Source organism: Carassius auratus, chromosome 24 (genome assembly GCF_003368295.1).
Source record: "Carassius auratus strain Wakin chromosome 24, ASM336829v1, whole genome shotgun sequence".
Classification (NCBI taxonomy): domain Eukaryota; kingdom Metazoa; phylum Chordata; class Actinopteri; order Cypriniformes; family Cyprinidae; genus Carassius; species Carassius auratus.
Window position 1 is genome coordinate 20,107,791 of NC_039266.1, and position 22,301 is coordinate 20,130,091.

The 22,301-nt window shown below is 35.4% G+C and overlaps 1 protein-coding gene across 1 annotated transcript; it reads right to left on the minus strand.

Annotated features, from left to right (window-relative positions):
* Window positions 1-4,982: 4,982 nt before the first annotated feature.
* Window positions 4,983-15,895, minus strand: LOC113042776 (calcium/calmodulin-dependent 3',5'-cyclic nucleotide phosphodiesterase 1C-like). The gene is made up of 3 exons (XM_026201789.1): window positions 15,413-15,895; window positions 5,979-6,029; window positions 4,983-5,527 (listed from the first exon to the last, which is right to left on the minus strand). The coding sequence occupies exons 1-3, from the start codon at window positions 15,495-15,497 to the stop codon at window positions 5,211-5,213; spliced, it is 453 nt and encodes a 150-aa protein (XP_026057574.1). The 5' UTR covers window positions 15,498-15,895; the 3' UTR covers window positions 4,983-5,210.
* Between the last annotated feature and the right edge of the window lie 6,406 nt (window positions 15,896-22,301).

Sequence of the window (22,301 nt, forward strand, 5' to 3'; positions counted from 1 at the left end):
TCACAATTCTGAGAAAAAAAAAACTCAAACTTGCAATTCAGTTTCAGAGTTTATTTTGTGCAATTGCGAGGTTTTTTTCTAGCAATTCTCGCAATTCTGAGAAAAAAGCCACAATCGCGAGAATTGCAAGAAAAAAATTTGCAATTTTGAGAAAAAAGGTCAGAATTGTGTGTTTTTTCCTAAAATTCTAAAACTGATGTGTAAACTCACAATTGCAAGAAAAATAGTCAGAATTATATGATAAAAAACTCACAATTACCTTTTTTATTTAGGGTGGAAACTGGCTTCCATAGTTAAAGGGATATATGAATATTAAAAATGAAATTTTACAAATTTTCTGTCTGTGGGTAAATAAATTATGGCTGCATGTTAATTTTTCCACAAACTTTCCCTTTAATGCTGCATTTAACTGTTTTACATTTAAGCTTTAACTCCAATCACAGCTGGACTAAAGTGTTGCCTGACTGGCACCTGCCCTGTTTCCCTGTGTTCCTGTAAGATCCCGCTCAATCTTGCTTTCATTCACTCAGTTCATTCTACTCAACAGGGCTGCGCTCAACTGGAAAATTAGGTTTCTCCACTAAAATGAGCTCTGCCTGCTACAGACCTATCAGAAAGCCGGCAGAAAGCTGGGGCTAAAAGAGAAACGATAATCGAAAGAAAAACTCGCCGTTTGGGCAAAATGAGAATGGGATGTCCACCTGTGTACGCTCCCACAAGCCCCGGCTAAAGATCGGAGGCGTGCAAAGGTCAAATCTTCCATAAGTCATGAGAAGCATCAGGAACAGCTGATGTAAGGAGAGACAGACGCTCTTCTGAAACAATCCTGCTGCGCCTCGCACCTCAGACGTAATGAGTTCATTCAGAGGAGATGAACCTCAGCCTGCTGTGTTACACATGAATTTACTCCAGAGGAAAGAGGGAGAAAGAATAAGAGATAGAGAAAGAAAGAATTGAGCGAGAAATGAATGCTACCGAACAGCACCATTAGAATGGAAAGATGCATAGATGCATGACTGCAGTCTGTCGTCCAAGCAAGTGAAAATCTACAGATAGTCAAGAAAGAGTTGCGATTAAACGTTATTTTGATAAGCAACTAATCTGGTAATAATCCATTCAATTAATCTTAAAAAGTAGTTTTATTCATTTTTTATCAACAATTTCTTTATATATATTTTAATATATTTTAATTTTATTTATTGGCTCAATTGCACAGTTTTTTTTTTCAATAGCATTTAAATACATTTACATTGTAATTTAGTAGATGCTTTTATCCAAAGCAACTTACAAATGAGGACAAGTGAAATAAAAATTAAATGAATAATAATAAAAATAAATAAATAAAAAAGTTATAAATTCCAATTAGAATTTTTAGCAATTGCTTTTGGAAATTACTTATTTTTAAATATTAAAATTCACCATAACTTGTCATGCATTGTTCATGTTACATACATAAATAACATGGATTCATATTAAAGAGCTGTTTTATTACTTGTCCAAATGTTCAAAATTTATTATCTACTAGATTTTTGTCCGGTTTAACAAACCACACAGACTTGCATTGAATGAAAAACTGAAGCCGTATTATATCTTTTAATATTATAAATATGAATACATTTTGTAAGTTTGGGGGCAGGAATATCAAGGATTTTAAGTAATTGCATTAAGATATGTTAAAATCCACATTCACAATTTTTTTGCAATTGTTTTCCAAAACACATTTTTTATTTTAAGCATAAAAATTCAGTGTAACTTGTCTGCCTTTATTGTAAACTTATTATTTTCTTCATAAAAAAAACAATCACAGAACAAGAGATTTGAGCTTTCTATTGACATAAATGACAAAAAGAACCAAATCAAGAAGCTATCTTAAAACCATAGAGAAATTTCCAGGATGTGCAGTATTTCTGGACAGGCCGTGTAAAGGTGAACCTGTATGTCATAGAGTTAAAGTCACCTCTTAGTAAATTAGAATAATAAATGTGGCTGACATTCCAATCTTTGAGGGTCACACTGAATCAGTTCAACTCTTTAGTCACACAATTTCTAGATAAGACTAATGGAAGAGCAGTCCTGCCAATCTTAATATCTTACCCTGGGGGGAAGAAAACCCACAGACCTCTGCTTAACATAAGATCAGACTGGTCCTCTCCAACCTCACTTAAAGCTGCATTACTTTACTTGCCTTTTTAATTAAGTGCACAGTGCACACACAACTCATCAGCCTGGAACAAGCACAATTCCACAAATTCCATTTTCTAAATGTGTCTTTGACTTAAATCAATAGTTCACCAAGTACATTAACAGCAAATTCGACTCGTACACTATATTCCAGGTGTATTCATTCAAAAACATTTGCATCCAGTTAATAGGATCAGTGAGTTTAACCAGAGATACTGATGCGTCTGATTTGTTTACTTAATCCTTCAGTGATGTTTGGACATCTTTAAATGTTTTTTTTTTTTTTTTTACTTCATTGAAATGGTACAAAACTTCCTATTGGCACTTGATTTGTGCACACACAAAATTCTTGGTCATACAAAAGTTTAAAAGGTCTTGAAAAAAATATTTACACTTGTTTTGGAAACGAATGGGAAGCAAATTTCATCCAATGGTACTGCGCCCAAACAAAATCTTACTGAAAGCTCATTTTTTAAAGAGATCAACCTCCAATTTGGAACAACTTCTTTAGACTTATACCTTTGTTTTTTTATGCAGTGTAATGCATGATTTAGAAAATATGCATTTCATATAAAATTTTATTTTTGTGAACATTTTAAAATAATAAATTTAGAAATGTAAAATAAATTTAATTTCTCTTTTATAATCTGCCAAGTGTCTTCTTTAAAAAGAGATCAAACTTAAGTCTGCGATTCAAAGCATTCAAGATTCATGACAGTTTAAGTTGGTCATTTCATTTGAGGTCTATGCTCAAAAAATCTTTAATGGTTATAAATGAATCACTATTACGTATTATTTATATTCCCTTATAACCCCAAAATGTTAAATTAAAAACATTATTGGATAAAACATTATTGATAAAATATTGTACATTTAATTTCACTTAGTACTTTAGAGGACTTAGTAGTGCACAAGTCATTCACGCTACTCTATAAAAAAAATAAAAATAAAAAACACGTTCAAAAGACCTGCTTCATGCATCATGATTTGGACTGATATGTTTCTCAAGTTCAAGTAAAGGACACCATTATTAGTGAATTATAATACACTGATGTCTAATTTAATATGGTCCAATATAGTATATACTTAGCATATAGTGCATGAGACATTTATGCTACTTATATTGTGCTACTTCAGTCATGATCACTATGAAAAAAAACTATTTTAAATTTTTTATTTCGGTCATTCTGTTTGTCCATTGACTCTGTCTCGCTGGTGAAGGGTTAAACTCTCTCTGTGGGACATCTGATGACAAGTAGGCAGGTTTTGGCATGCCACATTCTGCCATCCCAACATGCCATGTTCAGACTGGTTACTTCTCAGCTAGGAGGGGGGTTCTCTCACCTGCAACCCCTCACAGGACCTGCCGAATATGCCCCCTCGAGCTGCCCAAGCGCACAATAACACACTAATAGAACATTAAGGATTCACTGGAGCACAGTTATACGGTGGATATTTATAGCAGCCGGTGCCTGGTGCTGACGTCAGGACTAATGCCATGCGGTTCTCCCCTCCCTTCCTCACACAGGGTGATTAATGAGGAGCCGCTCACTATACAGAACATCACAGTCTACTGGAGTCTCCCTGTTTAACACAGCCGGTCGCACCAGCATACAGCTGAGTCCAAATATCATTCAGTTTCATCATTCATTTTCCTGCCGTTCCCTTTCAGAATGCCACAATGATGGGATTTATGTGTCTGACGTTTGTGTGAAATCTGTTCGGGATACATTAAGATTGGTATGGATTAGGATGGTTTACTGACGGTTTAAGACGGTGAAAAATGTACATCCTTACTAACAAATGTTAAAGTTTAGGTACTGAATGTGATTTGAATAAAATAAAATAAAATAATGAGTTTGGCCAAGAAATACATAGTTTAGACAGACGTATGCTATCTTGCATATTTCATAAAAAACTTTTTTATTTTTAGCAATGATGCATTACATTGTTTAATGGTCATAGTAAAGACTTTTTCATTGTTAAAAAAAAATGCATATATTTTTTTAAATAGATGCTGTGAAATCCTGAAAAGTAACACAAAAATAATAATAATGATAATAATTGTTTATAATAAATTGTTTTCTACACTGATAATAACATAAATGTTAATTGAGCACCAAACTAGCATATTAAATGACATCTGAAGTCATGTGACAGTGGAGTAATGGATGCTAAAGATTCAACTTTGTCATCAAAGGAATAAATTGCATTATAAAACCTGAACTGGTATTACATCTCATGCTTCAGATTACAAAATTCTGAAAATACAATGCCTTTTGACTAAATACAGGCGTGAAAAGCCTATACTTTAGCCAATCCACACAATTTTTTCTATAAAATATGATTTTCAAGAATGACACCACAATCTGGTGACAGGCTGAGCATTTATACTTATAAAAATAAACTGTAAGGCCACTTCTTTTCATGAGCCATTTCCTGTATAGGTTTCCTGAGTCGCCATATGCTCTCACATATATAGTTTCATGAAAAACTTTAAACATCTTTGGAACTTTTTCATTCCACAAAAGGTTCTTTATAGTGGAAAAAAAGTGCTTTTGGAAACCAAAAACAAAAACAACAAAACAAATAGGTTCGTAGCAGTCAAAACCTAAATTTGAAACCTATACCAATAATAGTTATTTGATAAGTATATAAATTACATTTTAAGGTTCTCCTATCATCATATTGGTTCTTTAGCTCTTAAAAGAAACAGAAGGTCTACTAAATAACTAGATTGTGAAACTTCTTAGCAGGGTTTAAATGTGTTCTCCTATGGTTTTTGTGACCTAAAAGCCTTTGACTCCAGCTGGAACCTTCATTTTTGAGAGCGTGGCCTTTCAGCAGTGAGAAGCCTGCTGTGATCTGTAATAGAAGTGTTGGTTTGACACCATTGCTCCTAAACAAATCAATAATCCTATCTAGGCCTGCCAGCTGTGCATATGAGTGTAAAACACATGCACAAAGCACTTTATGTGACATAATCACTGCATAATTCCTGCTAACAGAGCATGACCATTCACCAAGCTTCACTTTAAAGTGCTTTTAGATAACAGCTGGTAAAGAATTTCGCGAAAGCAGTTAACGCAGAACCAGCATTGATTGATCGAGAGCAGATATCGGCCCGTACTGATTGATGGAGGTGTGAGTGAGTGAGTGAGTGTGTGATTCCCTCCAAACCTGATGGCGGTCTTCTCCATGGCATCAGGACTTTCGACAGAGGGCAGGTCATCAGCTAGAATCTCCTCCGGGCTCCGCGGGTCAATCAGGATACCCCGCTTGTCTTTGTCCTTGATCCCGATGCCTGCTGTGATGGCGTTCCACAAAGCATTCTGGGACTTGGAACCTGATGCAACAATCAGAGATCAAAAGCTCAGAGGGGTGCAGATGACAGAATGCAAGACCAGGGCAGAGAGAGAAATAGAGGTAGAAAGACAAAGGCAGAGAAACAATTCTTGCCTGTTTCCTGTTTTGCAAACATGCAGTCAATGGGGTAAAGGTGTAGCTGGTCAGTCACATGATGTTAATGCTTAAGTGACTGGGTTGAATAAATATTTCCATTACTGAGTGCCTGTTGGCAAAGATGGCAGGATGCAGGTTGCATACTTTTAGAGACAACCTGGATGATTTCTAACACCTCTCACTGCTGTTATGATTACAGATGAGTGTGTTTGATCAATGGAGACTGTGAACTTTTGTGTGTCACCCTCATACATGTTTTCTCACTGAGGCAGGAAACAATTTTAAAGTAAAAGGGAAGTCAACAACAAAGTTGCAATTTGATTCCACATACTCACGTGCGAATCGTGCCAGAGGTCTCGCACTGCTCTCTCCGGTTTCATTCGCCACTGTGGAGAGAAAGAACGAAACGTGTAGACCTTTCTTCAACAATCACGATGACTCACCAGAAATCATTTTTCTCGCCACAAATCTCAAGCTTTTTTCAGAATCGGTCATGAAAGTACGAAAATTACTTCTAAATCAATGCTGTTGTTTATGTTGTTTACCTGATACACATTCCTGCACCGTGCATTAAAATTAAGGATAAATGATTACACTCAGTTTGACATTTGCATATCGCTCATGAATATGCAAAGGATATGGTAATACAATAACAGTAGAGTAAATGTATAGATATATACACAATACAAGGGTGGAATATTTAAGTATTTTGCCATTTGTCAAAAATGATAGAGTATGGAAGCCACTGAATAAAAAATAAATAAACGTAATTGTGACTCATCTCACAATTCCAACTTTTCTTTCTCGGAATCGAGTGATCAAAACACAATTGCGAGTTATAAAGTCAGAATCGCAAGATATAAAGCCAGAATAGCAGGGCAGAAACTCTCAATTCTGACATTATTGCATGCAATTGTGAGTTTATATGTTTGATAAAAAGGCGCAATTACCTTTCTTTATTTTTTATTCAGTGGCAGAAATTGGCTCCCATACTGGCAGATGAGAATGAGAAATGAGGAGAAAAGGAATTCTTTTGGAAAGATAAATCATAAATTAAATCTCTGTTGTTTTTCCTAAACATAACTTACTGAAACTCCCGAAGTCTGCTTCAAATCAAAGGCTTCTCATAAGAAACATAATCTAGTAATCTCACATGCCTCAAGGGTTTTATATGAGATCTCACAATGTCTCAAACTGTGCTCAGATGCTAAAGTCTGCAAATGTCTGGAATTTCTATGTGAACTCAACATTTCCCATTAAAGGCAGGGTAGGTAAAAAATTTATAAACAACTTTCTTCCAAATTCATTTAAACTTTCTATATATATCAATGCATAATTAAAATGTAAGTACTCTGATAAAAAGAGTATAAAAATCGAGTGACTCTAGACCATTTAATCTGTATTAAACACAGCTCATTATTTCCATTCGGCACGAAACATAGGATTGGCTTAGGCAACTGTCACTCTCTCGCAACCATGGCAACCACACTTTTGCCACACATGACCTGCCCACTTGCGCGCGTACGTTTGATTTGAGGAATTCAAGAGGCAGGGATCCTAGGAATACCAAAACAATTGTAGAGAAACAGCAAGCAAAATTCACAGTACCGGCCTATGCAGTTAGTGAAGGCAAACCAGGCAAAAAAAAAGGAAGACAGTAACAGTACAAGAAAAGGCAATGAACAAAAAGTCTTTGGGATAAACAAAGAAATAAAACGTGAGTTAATATCGGTGTGGCTTTCCAGCGATGCGAGAACTGAGGGAACTCAAGGGGCTGAAAAGTGACTCCTTGATGGCTTTATTTCTGCTGGACAGGTAAATCTTTATTTTTGTATTTTGATCATACATATTTTTTTGTTTATTTTTTCATGAAGCATGTGTCATTAGCACACGTAGCTGCATAATATAGCTAACATAACATTACTTAGCGATCCGTAGTAGAGACGATAAATAATCTATAGGCCTAGCTCAAGATGATAGCTATAGCGTGGCTTTGGAAGGAGCCCAGAAGGGAGGGGGTGGAGTGAATGGAAATAATGAGCTGTCTTTAAAACAGTCGTGAGAGGTCTACAGACACTCGATTTTTATACTTTCATTTTCAGAGTACTTACATTTTAATTATGTATTGATATATAAATAAAGTTTAAACAAATTTGGAAAAAAAGTTTTTTATATATTTTTTACCTACCCTGCCTTTAAAGTCCAAAACATCTGGCTATGCCATCCATATTCATTACCTATATAACAACTATTAGATTGACTTCACCTCTTATTTTAGAATAAACAATTGAAAACAGAGTTGATACTTACATGAAACATAACTGAAATCATCTCTGAATCTATGAAAGAGAAACAAAATAGTTTTCTACAGAACAGAGGAGGGGAAAATGCAGCAGATGTGTGCGGTCTGATTTATAGTGAATACAAAAATGAAGGTCACAGATGAATGTGTGTGACGTGTGTGATACCACAGTCCTCCTTCATTCTCTATAAATGCAGACATTAATCCTTCTCTGGTTTAATGGCTGTCAGCTGCTGAAAGGACACCAAACCAAGCAGTTTTTCTGTGTTTACATTAAGAGTTTTTACTTAAAAAAAAGAAAAGTAAATCCTTTTTAAACTGTGCAATGGCTTTTACGTTTCTGAGCAGTAAAATTGTCAAACAGCCTCAGGATGGATGAGTAGAAGAGGCCGTATGAGGTCAAAGACGCAATTTGCAGCTGTGTTGTTTACACAGAGGAAGTGCACTGCTATAAAAACTGAACGAACAGCTCCCCCTGCAGGCCACCTCACGACACTCATTAATAACAACTGCTTGCTGCAAACCAAATCCATAAGAGGTTTAGAAAACCTAATAATAATTCAGAAGACAAATCTTATTAGCAGCTTCGACTCTGAACATGTGAATTAGTGGCGTCTGATTCGTGAGTAATTGGTCATTCCCATTTAGTCGGTTCACTCAGTACAACCATAGACAGTAAGAGTACAACACTTGACTCTGTGATACCGCGCTCTTGCGCCATCTGTTGAAGAAACCTTCAGCGTGAATATGTCTCGCGAGATCCCACTGTCATGTGTTGTATCTACCTCTAATCCTCCTTCTGGGAACAGTGGTATGCATGCATAACTTACCGTTTTTAATGATTCATTTGAACCAAACTGTGAATCGTTTGTTAAATGATTCAGATATGAGAGAGAATTTTTTTAAGATTCAAAACTTCAGATCTGAAGAAAAATTCTAAACAAAAGCGGGTTAAATACACATTGAATTTATAAATTTATTGAACATATACAAAGATTCATATTCCTAATAAAAAGAAAAAAAAAATAATATTAACTTAGTTTGAGCTTTTCTGTTAATAGTGCTACCATCATAATACTATAACCTAATTCAATCCCTATACAAATTCTATTTGAAAATAACAGAAATAATTTTATGAAAGTGTAATGCAACTTTAAGACTGAAGAAAAGTTTGAAAATTATTTTTCAATAAAAAATTATAAAATAAATTTGATTTGTATTACATTTTTGATACATTAAAATTAACTCCAATTAATTTTTATGCATATTTCATATTGTCTTTATATTTTCAGTGCATTTTAAATGCAGTTGAATTCTTAGTATTTTTGCATTTTTATAAGTTTAGTTTATTTTTTTATCTAATATATTTTATTTCAGCTTTATTACAATAAATTTTAGGTAACAACATCAACTCTGGTGCTATAGGGATTTTTTTTATTTTTTTGAAGCTGAACATAAATAGCCATTTAAAGGCATGGAAGATAGTAAGAAAGACAGAGAAATGATGAACCACTGAGAATCACACAGGTGAAAAAAAGAGCTGAAAGAAAGAACCATTACATGAAAAAAGACAGAGAGAGAGAGAGACGTGAGGTTGTTAAGTGCGGACTGCCGGTCCACGGGGGGCACAGGGGTAATGAGAGGGAAATCAGAGAGGAGCCTTTAACACAGTGAGTTTGTCAGGCTGCTGAGTGTCCAACGAGTCTGTACTCAGGAGAAGAGGAAGGTCTCTTCATTAGTGATAATGACTCCCTCTGGGCAGCTCACACTACTCCTCTAATGTGCTGACGACAGAAAGTCCCTCAGTGAGAGGCGCACGCTATCACCCACAGCTCCCCTGCCAGGTAAGCAGCAGAGACCCCTTTCTCCATTCAATCCACCCCTCTGGATCTCCATTACAGTACATACAGGTCTCCATATGTATATATGTATGTGTGTAAATAAATCATAAAAATAACTAGTGTAAAATATTGATTATCTTATTATTATATAATTATATAATGACTTATACACACACACACACACACACACTAGTGTTCTATATTAGATAATAGATTATAGATAGATTAGATATGCCACCTATAGATTATATAAGTCTTATATATATATATATATATATATATATATATATATATTTATTATATATAGATTTATCATATAAATATTTTATTAATTCAAGATTCAAGATTTTTATTCGTCACATACAAAATTATATATAGCATATATAACCAGCAGTGAAATGTGAGTAACCAGCAGTGAAATGTGAGTAAACATTTCACAGAAAATAATACTGGCTATATCATAAATATTATAAAGAATACATTAACACAATTATTTTAGAAAAATAATATAAATGCATTCATAAATAAGTTTATAAATAAATTTGAATTGTTGTATTATAATTGATACAATTATAAAAAGAATATACATATTATTAATATATTAATTAATCATATGTATAATATAATATTAATATTGTTTAATATTATGTGTGCATGTGTATGTGTGTGTGTGTATATATATATATATATATAATTAATAATTATAAAGTAATTCATTCATATTTCTAATACAACATTTTTATTTAAAAAAAAACACATACACACATACACACATATGAATGAAATAACTATTATTTTTACTAAATTAAATAACTATTATTATAAAACAACTATTATTATTACCAACACATAGCTTTGGGGTCCTTATTTAGGGACTCCTCTGCATCTGCCCCAGAAGTCTTAATGACTCCTCAACAGGTGCTCTAATGAGACATTTGTTTTTGTGAAAAGTGGGGACATCCCATAGGTGTAATGGTTTTTATGCTGTACAAACTGTATATTCTATCGCCCTTCACCAAACCTACACCTAATCCTAACCCTCACAGCAAACTTTTTGCTTTTTTACTTTCTCAAAAAAACTCATTCTGTATGATTTTTAAGCGTTTTGAAAAATGGGGACATGGGTTATGTGCTCATAAATCACCCTCTCCTTCTAATACCTGTGTCATACCCATGTCAAGTTGTGTCCTGATATGTCACAAAAACAAGAGCACACACACACACACACACACACACACAAACAGGCAGCACTATGGGGAAACAAATGGGTTCGGGTTGTTTGTCAGGAGAGGCAAGAATCACTAGGTCATGACATCACATCCTGTCTCTGGTGGTGACCATGGAGACGGTAATGGCAAAGGTAGCATGGGAGATCCACAGGAGAACACCCTTATCATCAGTCCAGAGCGATTTACAAGCATGACTGTTTGTGTGGGTTTCGGTTTAGTGATAAACACAGATTCCCGCGAGAAATCATCCCATCAAACAGAATTAATCTGACAGGACAGAAGTCACAAAAGGAATCGGAATGAACACATGACTATGTTTTCCACCTGATACCTTTGATTTGAGCACAGTTATGGTTTCTCCACTTCTTCATCTCCTGATTGTGGTATGTTATATAAGCCCTTGACCTTTTAGGAGTATAATTACCACCATCCAATGCTCTGCCCCAACGACTGTCATGTCACTTTGCCGTTCGAGCTCTCTTTGTTCAGCGCCTGCCTGAATCGACTAACCCTGTCAGAAACATCAACGTCCTGATGTTGCGTCCCTCATCATCTGACAGGGCAATAAAAGACTTCACGCTTCTCGGAGAACACAGAACACTGTGACTCATTTTGAACCAAAAAAAAGTTGTTTCTTATGTAATCTAATTGTACTCAGGCGACTCAGAGCAACCCAGAGAGACTGAAAGAGACATAATCACTTTGTTGCATTCATGTTACTATGACACAACAGAAAATAGAGTTTGCATGCAAGGAAAGCGATCTCAAGCTGTCTTGATGCAAATTTACTAAACCCTTTTGCTTGTGTTATGATCAGTGACTGACTCATTGAGACATTTCTAAACCCTTTAATGAAACCTTCACATATACATAAACACCAAAATTTAGAGCATACATATGCTAATTTAACCCACATGCTCTATCAGGGTCTGAGAGACCATTTGATAAATAGAAGAGACTTATCTGGTTGACAGTTAAAGGGCTAGTTCACCCCAAAATAAAAAAAAAAAGTATTTATTTCATTTTTACCTCTGGTTCACACAATGTCTGAACTGTTAGAACTCTCCGGTGCGCGTTCTTTCCATAGACTGTATAAAAACATGGACGTTGTAGCAGAAATGAGTCGAACCAGACAAATTAAAGAGTCTATCAGAGCTGTGTGCATTGAAACGAGAGCCAAACTACTCAGGAAGTCATAAACCAGAGAATGGCAAAGAAACTGCTTTTTGTACATTATATATGGACTAGAATGAACTCAAAAAGACTTATAAATGAATCGTTCCATTGCTTAACTCCATATTCATTTATGTGTAACCCACACATTTGACTATCATGTATAATCACTTATTGTGTATGTCTTTTGATAACTATAGGATACATAGTCATGTCTAGTATTGATATAATCGAATTTTCTTGCTTGATGTTGTCCTGACAATCATTTATTTGTAAAATATATCATAATCATGTTATAGGAATCATGTCCAAAATTAGACCCTGTGAGGCAAAAACCACATGCTTGGTAAGATAAACAAATGATTTATTATACCCCAGACCCAAGACCATATCTGATTGGTCAAGGCAACATTTGAGGGGTGGCCAACAAGGAAGTTTAAATACTTTGGACCCCATGAAATTTTGCTTTTAGTTCTAGCATTGCTTGTGCTATCAGTCATGCCTTGCTTTTAGTCCCTAGCTGCTGCTATTAGCCATGTCGGCTTTTAGTTCCAGCCTTGCTCGTGCTATCAGTCATGCCTGCTCTTGGCTTTTAGCTTGTAGCTTTGCTACCTAGCTTTAGCTTGTAGCATCTAGCCATGCGGTTAGTCATCATTGTTCTTTGAGCGTGGTTCCAGCGTGCCTGCCTGCTGCTACTATGCAACGATGAGAAGGAACACAACCTAGTCTCGTCAAACTTTATTTCTTTTCTTTTCCGTTTGAGAGTTTCGTGTTCTGAGTTAAGTTTTGTAACGTCGAGTCTCTGACGCCTGACCTCGGATGCCCGTTCAACTTCGACCAGCGCACACGACTCTGCACTTTCAGCCAACGGCCAACAACCACGGGCTTCCCTAGACGTCACTTCACTACTGAACTTCCAGCCAATCAGCGACACCAGGATACCCCTTTCAACGGGAGTCCCTTTCACAGGAAACGAAGGCAACGTATCCCCAGATATTTGTTGTGCTGGTGTATCTAATATAATTTTAGTCACATTGAGGAACTCAATGCAAGGGCTAATTACGTGATTGATGGTTGTTCATGTCTATGCAATTTAATGTATTGCTGTTAACTCGGAATTCCGTATTTCCATTCTCTTAAACTCATCTTTTCCTAACTTTCGATCTTCCTGCAACTTGTGTGAATGTGTGAGTGCGTGCGTTTATGTGTTAGATTAGTTTATATGTCTTATATTTATCTAATAAAGCCTTATTCATATTGAAAAGAGAAGTATCTTGTGTTTTGTGCTTACAAGTTAATGTCTTAAACTGCCGATCTTGCTACTGTGCTAATTGATAGTGTTTTCACTATAGTTTGGATATTAGTATCCAGCGCAGATTTGATGTTAAACGGCTCGTTCACTGAACCGCAGGCGCGTCTCCGTGAACAGCCATGAAACAGTGATTCTGTTCAAATTCCCTTTAAAATCTTAAATGATTCCCTTTGAGCTAAATTGACCTGTTTCCCTTACAACGTAGTGTCCGTAACGTCACCCGTAGACTCCTGAAGAGCATTTTTGAAGCCGTTATTATTTTTTGAATCAGGCTGTAAACATGTTTTTTTTATGCTGTAAATTTTTAAATTTTAACATTGGGAGTCTATGGGACTCCCTTCCTTTTGCAGCCAGCCTCGAGCGGCCAGTTGATTAATTTGTTGGCTTCACGAGAGAGAGCGGGAGGTTACTGCTTGGTTCTTACCAGCAGGCACATGAAGCTTCTTCTTCTTCTTGCTTTACAGTGGATCACAGACTTATAAGTGCATCTCTCAAGTGGACCATTGACACTCCTAATTGAGATTCTAGATTGAGTGTCAATGGTCCATTTGAGAGATAGGTGGCGGTAATGCACTTATAAGTCTGCGATCAGCCTTAAAGCAAGAAAAAGAAGAAACCTCATGAGCCTGCTGGTGGTAACAAACACAGGAGAGTTCTAACAGTTCGGAACACTTGGTGAACCAGAGGTTAAAAATCAAATAAATTTAATTGTTCTTTTTTTGGTATGTTTTTATTTGATTTTTTATTGTATGTTTTAGGCGTGATTCCCATTTACTTATATTATACGTGTGATAAACTGCAACAGTTTGAGCTAAAAATCTCGGTTTGTGTTATACTAAAGAAACTAAGTCACTTACATCTTATATATCATTGCTCTTTTGTTGTTGTTGTTTTTTTATTGCTTCCATTGTCTTCATAAGTAAGTTGCTTTGGATAAAAGTGTCTGCTAAATGACTAAATGGCTAAATGAAATGACATCTTGGATACCCGGGGGGTAAGCAGATAAACATCAAATTTTCATTCTTAGGTGAACTATCCCTTTAGCGACTTTTATAATCGTATGAAAAGTGACTATAAATGTGTTGACAAGATTCAAAACACGTCCTTCTAAATATCTGGGGTTTCAGAAACCTCCAAAAAACTAAAATATGTTTCATTGCAATGGATTTCACATAGTAAGAATTTCTGATTTGGATTTATTGAATTTTTTGGAATGTTTTTTATTTATTTATTTTGCTCAAACTGAATTAAAACATAGAGTAACAATAGTATAACATAAACAACAATACTATATTAGATAAAAGTCGGTCACTGTTTCGTAAATGCATGAAACAAAGCAGCAATAATATATTTCAACTCTGATTTGATATTAAAAGAATATAAATTAATAATCATTATCGTAATAAACTACAATTATTGTAGTTTTGGTTATGATGAATTATCATAATAAATACTACTATTATTGTGAATGCAATATTTTATCAACATTTATTTAGTTAAAATAATAAAATATATTATTATTCATAATAATTTAATTCACTAAAATAATACCAATAATAATTAATAATAAACAGATAAAATTATATTATTAGTAATAAAAATAATTAATATTATTTAGTGTCATTTATTATTATTATGATTATTAATATACAGCATTGAGGTCTCTGGGACCCTTAAAAATAATATAACAAAGTAAACCCTCGTGTCATGTTGAGATTTACATTTGCTTGAGGTGAACCAAAAAAATGGGTTTTCACAAACTAAACAGACTAATTAATGGATTCAGAAGCACAAAGGAACTTGCAGTAGCACCATGTTCACTCATACAAAAAAAAAAAAAAAAAAAAAATCTGTGCTGTAGCCTACACAGAAACACACATCCACCCACACATACCTGACCAGCTGTTCTTACCAATAGTGAAGCTGAAGCCATCAATGCTGAAAGTGGCACTCCGGCATTTTTTAAATCCTTGTTTTTTGGAGCTGAGCTCTGACATGTTCTCCAATTGTTTCTGTCCGTCTGCGAAGGGAGAGAAACTCTGGAAACAGACTCCACAGGTGGAAAAGCGTGCTCTGAGCGGGAACCTCAAAGATCAGAGAGGATCATTAATGAAGGAAGTCACAGGGTTGACATCTCCTGCAGGGAGCGCATCCCATCTGTAAAAATCCCTCTTGAGCTCATCATACAGCCTGCTTCTCTGTTGCCTGCCTTTCTTACACTGTAAGGACAATAAACTCACAGATGGGAGATGTTTCTCTCTCTCTCTCTCTCTCTCTCTCTTCCCCTCCCGTTCACACTGTGACCCTTCCCACTGCTAAACTGTGCTTGATTGCAGGCTCTCTCTCCCTCATTCACTGTCACACTCACTCGCCCATTTACTTGAGCGCTAAGCATATATGTATTCACTGATCTGAGTCAGTGATACATGCTGATGTTTATTCTTGGACGCTTTCACGTGTGCCTTCTTAGAACCTGTGTGGTTACTTATGTGTGTGTGTTTGTGTGTGTGCAAGCACATACGGGCAAGTTCTATTGCGAAAGGGCAACCTTTTTACAATGTTTAAACAAAACAATCTGACAGAAATGCTGGTTGGATAAGATTAAAAGAAGCTTATAGCGGGTATAGTGTACCTTATGGTATAGGACCCATTCTGAACTACAGTTTGTTTACAAATTCCACTTAAAGGGAAAGTTCATGCAAAAACCACACAGAATTTTGTCACTGTTTATATTATGATATGAACAATGTCAGATTAACATTGTGTAGTTTTGGATGTAACAATGCAACAATTCTTGGAAGCTTTTTGTCAGTTAATAGCACATTCACCTATTTTTATGCAAATCTGGGACATTGCATAAGAAATATACTTGAAAGAAATGCAAAGATGCATATAAATTCTAAAAATGTGCATGAAAAGTGTATGCACTTAAAACTACAATGGAAGCATATTTAACAAATAAATCCTTCGATGCGCAGCAGACACTTGCGTGATTTTGTCTCACCAGTCGATGCGATTGGACAACTGGACTAACTAGAGGACCAATTTCAATGCACAACATCTCAGATCTTTGTTTGATCATTCTGAGCCAAAGTCTGTCATCAAAATTACTTGGTTTGGTTCTGGTCTCACCCAGAACTCTCTCACACGATTGTGTTCACAAACACCAAACATACTGTACATATCCAAATGCAAAATAACATGACAGAGTTTATAGCGATGTATGAAAAAGAGCCACAGGTTTGTTTGTTTTTTCTCGACTGCAGTAAATTTCAGTTTTATTACAGATCTTTTGTGCTAGTTCATCAGCAAGTGACCTTTTTTTTACCCTGGAACAATTGCTTTATATTGCTTTATTCACAAATCTTTTATGCAATATTCCAAACATGTGATAAAAATGTAAATAAAGTTAGTTTGTAATGCTAAAATAACAGACTTATTTGATCCAATTACACACATTTCTTATTATCTCTTTCAAAACAGCTCTTTAAAACAGGACTTTGAGCTCATTTGAGTGATGCAACCGTTCAATGGTGTTATGTTACAACCCTGGGGCACTTCAATACACTCTCTGATTAGCCCTTATGATCTGAAAACTGCACATACATGGCTGAAGCATCAGCCATTCTGTATCTCTATTTAAAGTCTTGAATTACATTATCAAGAGACATTTACATTCATAAACCCATCTAATATCTGGAGATCTACTGTATTATTAGCTTTTGTTAGTGTAGAACTGATTGGACAATCTTGAAGAGCGGTCGAGGGGTTCTGAACACATGTTTTGGATTTTCCTATGATGTAAGAACTGGGTGTAACAAAATATTTGTTCAGTGCTTTATATTGCACTCCTAAGCATTTTTAAGTTGAACTCCGCACTTAAATCATCAAAATTACTATTGGACATTTAGGGATTTTAACAAAACTCCTAAACACAGGATAAAAATTCAGTGCTGTTTGATCATTTGTGCTTCAGGTGTAAATGATACATCAAATTTTGCTGCCTGCTTGTTAAGGAGTAGTGTATATGTGCTATTACTTAAGCAATCTTACTAATAATTTCTTTACTTTGACATTGGTACCTGAGCCATATTTATACACCTCTAGAGTTATTTTGACTTGGGCCAGTAAGTATCTTAGTATCTTTGGGGAAGTCGTGGCCTAATGGTTAGAGGGTTGGACTCCCAATTGAAGGGTTGTGAGTTCGAGTCTCGGGCCGGAAGGAATTGTGGGTGGGGGGAGTGCATGTACAGTTCTCTCTCCACCTTCAATACAACGACTTAGGTGCGTGTGCAAGGCATCGAACCCCCAACTGCTCCCCGGGTGCCGCAGCATAAATGGCTGCCCACTGCTCCGGGTGTGTGCTCACAGTGTGTGTGTGTGTGTTCACTGCTCTGTGTGTGTGCATTTCGGATGGGTTAAATGCAGAGCACAAATTCTGAGTATGGGTCACCATACTTGGCTGAATGTCACTTTCACTTCACTTCACTTTCACTTCACTTAGAAACCATCCAGAACACCTTATTAACCACAGCAATGCTTAAGAGACAGTACAACATCGGCACCGATAGCCTTTTGGGCAACGTGTTGACATAGAGCAGTGTTGAGCTACAGGTGTCCCGAGTTCGAATCCTAGCTTGAGGACCTTACCAAACCTGCTGCACTCTCTCTCTCCCCACTTCACTGTCCACTGTCCTATCACCATTAAGCCACCCCCCCCCCCCCCCAAAAAAAAAAAAAACACATACAGCACAACAAAATACCAATAACAAATTGTTTTTTGGTATCAAACACATGCAAGTTTGGTGAGAATAAGGGACTATACACACACACACACACATACATACATACAATACAATACTCTACTTTACACACACACACACACACACATATATATATATATATATATATATATATATATATATATATATATATATATATATCCTCCAATAAAAACACGTCTCTGTCCACAGTGTGTTCCCCAATACAAGTGAAATAAAAACATAAATAAATTTCTGTCGCCATTCACCTGAAGGCTAGGAGCCAATTTTGGTGTCACTTAGCAACCACAAAAAAATGTCCTTTAGATCTGAGTCTTATTGCTGTAATCTATTTTCACTAGAATTCTGTCCAGTGTCAGAAGGTGTCAGATCTAAATCAGAGGAGTGTGGTTAAGTGAAAATGAATGTTGTCTGGATATCTATGTTCTTGTAAAGAAGAGGTGAAGGGGTTATTCCATGTGTTTTGTATTCACATACAGCAGTTGGTGCATAGTTATAATGAAACTGTCATATTAGTTCAATCCTATAGAGTTCCTCAGGAATGATGACCCATTCATGCAGTTTTAAAACATATAGCACTTGTTAAAATACTGTGTGGATGTACACACGACTCTCTCACATGACTGCAATGTGATCTACCTCATGCACACAAGCTGAGTGGACGTTCCCATTCAGCTGTGTTTTTGAGCACCTGTTTTCCAAGTCCCCTCTCACCCACCTGCACAGAAAACAGAGAGCAAAGTACAGCGTCATTACCCAGAAACACCTGCTGTAAACCTGCTGAGATTAAAATCTGCGAGTGATGATTCTGCAAGTGGCTCTCTCTCTCTATCACAAAGCTCACACACCTTCATCTGATGTGTTTTTACACCCCTGCACTATTTATAGATTTACACATACATGTGTGAAAATATACCCACACCTTTAATTCAAAGAGTCACAGTGAGAGAAATATAGTTGTTTCTGGGTCATTAAAGGGGTAGTTTAACCAAAAATGACTATCATCATTTACTCACCCTCATGTGATTCCAAGCCTGCCAAACTTTCTTTCTTCAACAGAACACAAACAAAATCTTTAGTAGAAGATTAATGCTGCTCTTTTCTATAAACTGAATGAGAAAAATGACAATAAATAAATAAAAGTGGTCCCTACAACACTAAATCATATTTATAATTTAATATATTGCAGAGAAATGTATTATATACAACACTAAATCATATTTATAATTTAATATATTGCAGAGAAATGTATTATATAGTAAATAGCATATTATACTGCGGGGTCATTGAATGCTTGAATCTGATTAGTTGACTAAATTTCTAAGGTGTGCAGTTATTTTTAGGGAAATGCTTGGCAAAAGAAGTTCCAGGCAAGTAGTTCTATCATCATAACTCACATCACCACATCAGGTGTGCATTATTTTCTAATAATTCAACAGCCTGTTGTCTGTTGCTGTTGTATTTACATTTATTGTCATATCAGCTTCACATGCTATTTTGTTGTAGATACAGATTCAACATTTTATAAATTCAATCTAGTGCTGTCAAACAATTAATCATGATCAAACGCATCCAAAATACTATGTATATTTACTATGTATATATAAATACGCATACATACAGTATATATATATATATATATATATATATATATATATATATATATATATATATATATATATAAATATATATATATATATATATATATATATATATATATATATATATATATATATATATATATATATATATATATATATTAAAAACATATATATAATATAATTACACACACATACAGTATATATTTTGAAAAAAAAATTTATATAAAATATATAAACAACATATTATATATATAGATACTTACATGCGTTTGTATTATATTATATATATATATTTATAAGTCAACTTTTCGAAGGTTGGAAGTTTTAGGGAGAATTTTTTATTATTATTATTGTTGTCTCAACACATAAAGAATTGGGCAAACCAAAAATATTTTTTAAATCTCAAATTCAAATATATAAAATATTTATACAATCAAAAATTTTAATTGGACTGGAAATAGATGTATGGTAAATGTTTCTACCTTAACTGTGTCAATCTCCATTTACCTTCATTCAAGGAGAACACCAGCGTGCACATTGTTCAAAATATCTCCTTTGGAGATACGGATGAAAGAAAAAGCATAAGGTTATATAAGGTAATCTCGAAATTTGATTGTAATATTCTAGTTAAACAATCATCTCACACATCAAAACAATTTCAAAAGCAGTAGTGTTTTTCTGCAGAAGTGTTGTATAGTCAGTCCAATGCCAGTCACCGATTCACTCAAACAATGCAACAAGTGAAATAAAAACTCAAGGTCAGCTTACACTGGCACTCTGACAGAACGCCAGAGAGAGAGAGATGAACCTCAAGGACGCTGAGAGCAGAACCAAGCAGGTTAACTTCTTTATCTCTGAGTGGGTGTAGCAGGATAAAAGCTTGGTTTATCCGATTCTGAAAAGACCATAGTCCACAAAACCCCACCCAGGTCTCTCACCTCAAAGGTTTCCATGGCAACCAAATACAGTCTGGTTAAAAAGTGCCTTTTCTGTGGTTTCACAACATGCTATGTGCCTGAAACATTCAGCATATTAACAGCTGTTGGCACTCCAGTCAGAGCTCGTGAGGTTGGTTGGTTAGCGAGTTTATATATCATTTTAATCATAACCTTTTTCTGTACATTTCTGTACATTTCAGCAAACTTCCAAGGGAGACTTAACATTATAAAAAAAAAATATATATATATATATATATATATATATATATATAGCAACTTTTGTATTTATTAAACTTCTGGAATAAAATATAATAATAATTGTGGTTAATTGTTTTACTCTACAGAAACTGCTAGTTTATCATAATAAAAAAGAAAAGAAGTTTGAAGCACGTGAGAGAACGATTTAAGTGAGGGCTTCAAATACTTCCTAGGACAGTCGGGGCCATGAATCCAAAATTTGAGAGTTCCTGCTATAGAGCTGCATGGATTTCAATAACAATTCAACTTGTACATAATTCAGACATCTCAATGTGATTATGAACTCAAACATTTCTCATCATTTTCCCATCATTCTCCTCCAAATTATATGGGGTGCATTTCCCAAAAGCAACTATGGTCGCAAGTTCTGTCGTTACCAATAGAGTTCAATGGAACTCACGACTATAGCTAGCTAAAGATGGTTTTGGGAAATGCAAACCTGATAAGTGCCAACCAAATTTATGTTATACCTTTATATTTTTATTGTACTATATCTATATGTCAACAACTGGTGCCAATCAATTCATTTTTCTCTAAAGGAATTCTTGGTTTCACATCTGATAAAGCTGCAGGAAGAACAAGTGAGGAGTATATAGAGTCTCTGGTGCAAACTCTGAGCAATAAAATCTCCAGTTCAGAAAGCTCCAGTTCTCCAGTTCAAAAGTTTCCAGTTCGGTTATCACTCCTAGAGTACTGGCGTATCCCAGCTGTCTGAACTTTTAACATCTAAATCACCTGTAAGTGCAAAAAAAGTTTAAGTAAAAAACAATCCACCATTTTCATTTAAGATCACATAAAGGATCCTGGAGGAGTTTTCTATTGTCTCATAAATGTTTAAGGAGCTCTTACTCCTTATTCAGAGGTGGAGAGAGAGAATAAGATGCTTTACGCTTGGTCAGTTCCACTCTACGCATTCGGCTCCAGTTACCTGCTCATCACAGTGAGAGCAGCAAACACTTGTAAGAAACTCTATCGCTCCAACAACAGGCCTGATAAACCAATACACAGCTTCTGACACGCTCGGCTGCGCTCGCCGCATCAAATGTCTTGTTCAAGAGTTTGTATGATTGAGCTGCTAAAAGACTAGTGTTAAGCTCAAGCAGACTATCTAGCTGCTTTAACTGCAAGTGATGAGCAGAGTGCATTGCATTGGGTCTATGCTGCCCACCTTAGCACTCACAAACACCTCCACATCTCTAATCATCCAGATTGTAATGCTTCAC

What these genes read in the sequence shown, in the direction of transcription:
- LOC113042776 (XM_026201789.1), bottom strand. Translation starts at nt 15,497, where the DNA reads ATGTCAGAGCTCAGCTCCAAAAAACAAGGATTTAAAAAATGCCGGAGT. An exon ending in TGGCTTCAGCTTCACTATTG is followed by an intron (nt 6,030 to 15,412) that starts GTAAGAACAGCT and finishes TTCTCTCCACAG; the next exon opens with TGGCGAATGAAACCGGAGAG. An exon ending in ACCTCTGGCACGATTCGCAC is followed by an intron (nt 5,528 to 5,978) that starts GTGAGTATGTGG and finishes TTGTTGCATCAG; the next exon opens with GTTCCAAGTCCCAGAATGCT.